Raw genomic sequence first — 6,000 nt, forward strand, 5'->3', positions numbered from 1 at the left:
CTATTCCCACCTGGGACCATCCCCAGACACCATGGCACACGGTGCACTTTGACTTCGCGGGGCCACTACTCGGGCGCACCTACTTGGTTGTTGTGGACGCACACACAAAGTGGGTGGAAGTTCGGCACGTGACGCAATCAACATCTGCGGTTGTCATCGATGTGCTCCGAAGCCTCTTTGCAACGTTTGGCATTCCCCGAAAGGTCGTCTCCGATAACGGAAAAGCCTTTATTTCCACCGTGATAAAGCAGTTCTACACGGAAAATGGCATTCAGGCTATAACATCACCAGCATACCACCCTGCAACAAACGGCCAGGCAGAACGCTATGTGGCAGAACTGAAAGGAGCACTCCTGAGGGATACAGAAAAGTCCATACAGTGCCTACTTGCAAGATTCCTGTATCGACAACACTCAACTATACACACTGCCACAGGGATGACACCTGCGAAAGCCATGTTCGGGCGAGAACTTCTATGCCCTCATGATCTGCTCAAGCGGGAGACGGAGATACAAATCCCTGAAAGCCAGGAGACATTACTGAAATCACGTCGCTCTGCGGTAGGGGAGAGAGTACTCGTCCGTCAATTTTTGAAAAAGCCTGATTGGATTGAAGGCAAAATAATGTGCTGCGTCAGACCACGATCCTGGCTGGTAAAAAGCGACCAAGGAAAGGTTCGGAGTCACCTCAACCACATGAAGGAGACGAGCCAGACCGGACAAGCAACCCAATCACCGATAGATTGGAGCATAGCAGACGATCTCTCAGGCACCACATCAGAAGAGACACCGTCGAGTTCTGTGGTTCAACGGCTTGACTCGCTCGACAGGCAAGACAATACTTCCTTGCAACCGTCGACGTCACAAGCAGGAACCACCCGGAAACTGCAACCACCTGAACTAAGGCGTCCTCCAGACCGCTATGGAGGCTTCGTCTAAGGGAGGAAGAATTGACATGTCGTGCTAGAGGAAGACGACAACGAAGTGCGCGCGCGAATGCACGGAACGTGATGGCACGAGCGCGAGCTTGTTATCGAACGCTGGCTAGTTGTTGACTCCAACGCCTAAGCTATGCCGCTTAACATGTTCATGTTTCCTTGTTTGTAATAAATCGTCGGCAGCCACAACCTGCTGCACAGACGTAACAGAAAGGAACATATTAACAACAGGTGGCAAAAGGGAGCTTGCAAGCTCTTAACATTTTAGTTTCTTCACAGATTTCGCGCAAAAAGGACACAAAAATACAAGATTTTTTAACTAAATAAAGACTTGCTGAAACAGCAAACATATTTTTCATCTCTCGGTGCATTTGAAAGCTTGCCATTTGTGTAATATGTACTTTTTATTTTTCTGGTGCTGTGAAATCTGAAAGGCTGTTCTTGTTCGACAAGCATGCATTTACCCCTGTGCATCAGTTTCTACAGCTGCCATCTGTTTGGTTCTTGCAGCTGGTGTGCGAAGCCTGCGTGGAATCGGTGCCACCGCTATTGATGTGGACCCCTGTGCCAATGCCGAAGGTAAGAAATGGAGAGATAACTAGTTTTGAACAACCGGAAGCAATGGAGAATTTCACACTAAGAATGCTAGAGAAAAATCTCGCACTGGTGTGTCTGTGTGGCACCAGTACGATGGTTAAACCAGCGGACCGGGAGTATAAGAGGACAAGGTTTCAGTAGTGCTTGAAACCATTGAAAAGCCGTGAATGTTAAGCTGCAATTTTCAAGGCCTTGAAAAGTTTTAAGTTCCACCGAGTGCATAAAAATTCTTAATGTGCTTTCGGTTAGGCTTAGGGGACTTCATTTATGTATCTGACCATTAGGTTTACACAAGCCAGGAGCCAAGGCAATCCTGTTTTATTCGCGTCTTTATTGCCGGGGAAATCTTGTTTCAGGTAGCTAGTGCTGGTTTATGAGAAAATGGCTTACCGTAAAATTTCAAACAAGCGCCCCCCGTCAAGCAAGTCGAAATTACCGGCAAAGTTAGGGGGGGGGGGGCGCTGTCCCGGAACGGCACCAAAATTCGAGATGGCAATGACAAAATGTTCCCGCCAAAAAAAAAGAAGTGCAGTGGGAATGGCAGTAAAATTTTATCGAACATGAACTTTATTAAGCCAAAGATTTGTTAGTGGTGTTTATCACTCTCAAAACCACCGAAAGAACTACAGAAAGAGCGCATCGACACTGCACCGACGCGTCGCCGCGACCGGCGATACGAACATTGGTTATGCAGCTTCTATTCCAGGCAAAATTATGTCCGCTAGAGTAGAGTGATGCGTAATGTTCACTTTATTAATAACCATGTCCACGGTGAAACGTTTAGCACTAATGAGAGTTCCAATACAAGTCAAGCTCAGCTGCAGTGCATGGCTACCGCCGGCAGACAGCGAACCGCGGCTCGGCCAAGCTCGCATCGCAGCTGGTGGCACCGCAAATATCAGCATGTTTTCTTCATCGTGTGAAATTATTGTGAGGAGAGGGTAAAGCAGCAACGACGGTAACAAAACATTGCTGCTTGGGAGCGTCGGCGGTTCGTTCTGAAGCGCCGTCTGCTACAGATTCGAAGTGAACTCGAAAAGGCCTAGCGACGATATCGGTGGCGAGTGATTAGCAGCGGTGAAGCTACCGGCGACGCCAAAGCGTAGCCGCGACCACTCCTCTGTCGCCGAGTGGTCACGTCGTTGTGCCGCAGGGAAATCCTCTGTGCCGTGTAAGAGGCACATCTCGCCGTCGGCCGGCGGTCCGTGAACTACAGACCGCCAGCCGCAGTTCGCCCCGATGTGGACGTGTGCCCACTGGGGCGCCTAAAGTCCCGAGAAAAAATATCTAGGGACTTTAGGGGCGCTGGGTGCGACCATGATTCGATGAAATGGCTCATCGGGGCACCCGATGACAATGGCATTTGCTGAATTTGCCATTATTCTCGTTGACTGGATGTGGCAGGCCAGTGTTGGTGCAGAGCGGAAAGGGCGGGGGGGGGGGGGCGGGGGGGGGCGCTTTCCCGGAATGGCGCGGAAATTTGAAATTGGCACTGAAGTTAGGGGGGGTGCTTGCACGGGTGGGGGCGCTTGCTCGGAATTTTACGGTAGTGAGCATATGTGTGCAGCAAAAATTTTTTTTGTCGTTGTTTAAACAGTGTTTTGTATTCAAGCTGTCAGGCGTCGTGGTACGGTAATCCTTGAAAATTGTTTGTTAGAGCTTGGAAAGTCCATGAGAACCTTACGAACCTTCTACGAAAAAGCTGCTATGAACCCTCTATACCGTATTTATTCCATTATAAAGCGGTCACGATTGTAATGCGAGGGTGCAGTTCGGGGACCCAAGAAAAAAAACCTTAGTATACACACTACAGTAGAATGTCGATGATACGAATTCCTCGGGACCACGCAAAATATTCCTATCATCATGAATTTGTGTGAGCCAAAATAAGCCAATCTCAACATGAAAATAAACATAGGCTTTATTGGGCACAACTACTTCTGGCCGAAAAAGTCCGTAATGTTCGCTTGCTCCTTCCTGCCCTCGAGGTCGCTGAGAAGACCCGCTTGAAAGGCATAAAATTGTGCAGCGGTTTCGTCGCTCATGCTGTTGGCACCACTTAGATGCGGTGCAAACATCGAGAGCGTGAAGGCTTTCTGACGTCGGCGGCAGCTGGTCACACACATCGGCATCTTCACTATCACTCTAAGTCTCGACTTCATTCACTTCGTCTACCAAGTCTTCATGGACCTTTACCCGCAGGTTGCGACGCTGTTGACGTCCGTGGTGACAAAGTCGTGAGCGAAAGCTTGAGTTTGCAGACTCTCTCAGTTTTCAATTCCGAAGTCCTCATCGGGCTCTTCATTAACTCCCGTCGTAGCTGCGTCTGGTCCCGTTCTAAATCGACATTTGCGAAAATAGTTCGCGATGGTGTCCGAGGTCACATTTTCCCAAGACATGGCCAAAGAATGCAAAGCATAGAGTAGACTGATCCGCAGCTTCTCATCTTTGACATCAATTTTTGCCTGGAGACGCCTGACTAAAAGTCCTTTGAAGTGATGTTTCACGTTCCGAATTATTCCCATGTCCAGTGGCTGTAAATGGATTGTAGTGTTCGCAGGCAGGAACCTTATGGTGATGTTGTTAAAGATTGTTTCCTTTAGATGGGCTTCCTTTGGGTGAGCTGAACATTGATCTACGAAAAGCGAAATCTTTCGGTTCATTGCTGCCATTTTCCGATCCAGGATCGTCAGGAACTCGTGGAAAAATTCCGCGGTCATCCACGCTTTTTTGTTCCCCTTGTACAAACAAGGGAAACGTCCTGCCGATCGAAATCATCCTTGGCTGTTTAGACTTGCCTATGACAATAAATGTGATTCCACTCCTGCGCCAACTGCGCTAAAGGGCCCCAAATGGGATTTACTGCGCCATCCTGATACAATCGGTGGAAATTGTGCCTAACTGCGCCAAACAGTCTCGGATTTGACGGCTTCAGTCGCCGGCAATTGCACCACCCTTTGCATTTGTATATTAAAACGTGCAACGTGAAGATAGGGCGAGCCTTAGTTGCAACCTTAGTTTCAAACAGGAGACGAAACAGCACCGGCACGTGCGTCCCGATTAAGCGATAGCGCCACGGTCGGTGCCGACGTGGCGTCTGCCTTGCAAGGGTGCTCGACGGCAAAGTGCGGTTTCTACTGAGGCTCGTGGCTTCAGGGTCAATTGGCGATTCATCGGCGGACGTTATCCACTCCGGAAACGCAGCTAGTACAGTAGAACCCTGCTGATACGTTTTTCATGGGACCGTAAAAAAAAAAGGCGAAATCTTGCACTAGGCCGCCAAAGCGCAAGACACAGTGAAGCTGGCCGGTTGATTGTGTCTCTTGGTTGTAGCTAGGTTGAACTTGGCTATGTCGAGGTTTAAACTTGGTTGTAGCTAGGCCTATACTCGTGTATGTCATGTGTGCTAGTACTGGAAAGGCTGCAGTAGTATTGGAAAGGTGCGCCGTGCCATCATGCGATCGCTGCCGCCACAGCTGGTATGACGTAATGCTCCCCTGCACCGCCACACTACCGCCGCACACCTTTCCAGTACTACCGCAGCCTTTCCAGTACTAGCACAGATGACGTACATGCATACAGTAGCCGACGGATTTTTCGGACTCCAAAAATTCGGACTTGTTGGATATTCCGGACTTTATAGATGTACCGTTAGGGTTCCCATAGAGCTAACGCATTTTTGCGACCAATTTTTCAGATGAATTTAGGTGCCAATGTTCGATTTTCCAGACTAAATCGCTCGCTCCGAGCCACGCTACCCGATTTTGGGGGCGGCCATGTTGGATTTTCCGCTGGCTTGGCTTCCAGTGGCCCCCTGTATAGCCTTCAAGATTGGTAGACGCACACTATCCTCCTGTCTCGGAGGCCATGCCCACTCTTCCTTGGCCTACAAATGTTCCAAAAAGGGGCACTTGTTTTTTTTTTTTCGGTCAGCTCAGCACTATCGTTATAAGCACTTAAGCGGAATCCATATATTTTTTTTAAGTTTCCGTAGCGCCGTACGCTGTGTGTGGGTGAAAGCTTGCGACGGTGAGCCGGCAACGCACACGGGACAAAGGAAGGCGGCCAGAAGCGCGCGGACTTCGTTCGCTCGTGGGGCGCGGGGATGGAAAAGGTGATAGAGACGGTGGGGAGCTGCGTTCAGCTCTTGCGGCTGCTGCCGACGGAGCTGCCGTACAGGCACCATATCTTGAAAGCGATCTGATATGTGGCCGAAGTGTGCGCCCGCGGGAGACTCATCTTCAAAGCGATCTGCGATGGATACAAAAGGAGTGCGCCGAGTGCCAGTAGCTTCGTATGCGCTGTTCTTTTCTTTTTTTTCGACGTTCACGTTGAAGCGAGAGAATAGACCGCACGAAGGTCAATTTGCCCGCTGCTTCTGGCGTGCTTTCTGACTCCAGCGTTATAACAAGTTTCCACGGTCATCGAGTGAGATGTATTCATGTAACCTGTGCGTGCGTGACACC

The 6,000-nt window shown here is 49.6% G+C and overlaps 1 protein-coding gene across 5 annotated transcripts in view; it reads left to right on the top strand.

Moving 5' to 3' along the window:
• Positions 1 to 6,000, top strand: part of LOC119458485 (cytosol aminopeptidase-like) — a 210,912-nt gene that overhangs the window by 26,753 nt on the left and 178,159 nt on the right. The window contains exon 5 of one of the 5 annotated variants that reach the window (XM_049671262.1): positions 1,448 to 1,516. The exons of the other annotated variants lie outside the window; for them this stretch is intronic. Within the exon in view, the coding sequence (XP_049527219.1) occupies positions 1,448 to 1,516 (69 nt within the window). The remainder of the gene's footprint in view (positions 1 to 1,447; positions 1,517 to 6,000) is intronic. 5 annotated transcript variants of the gene reach the window in all.

The sequence above is a fragment of the Dermacentor silvarum genome, chromosome 7 (genome assembly GCF_013339745.2).
Source record: "Dermacentor silvarum isolate Dsil-2018 chromosome 7, BIME_Dsil_1.4, whole genome shotgun sequence".
NCBI lineage: Eukaryota > Metazoa > Arthropoda > Arachnida > Ixodida > Ixodidae > Dermacentor > Dermacentor silvarum.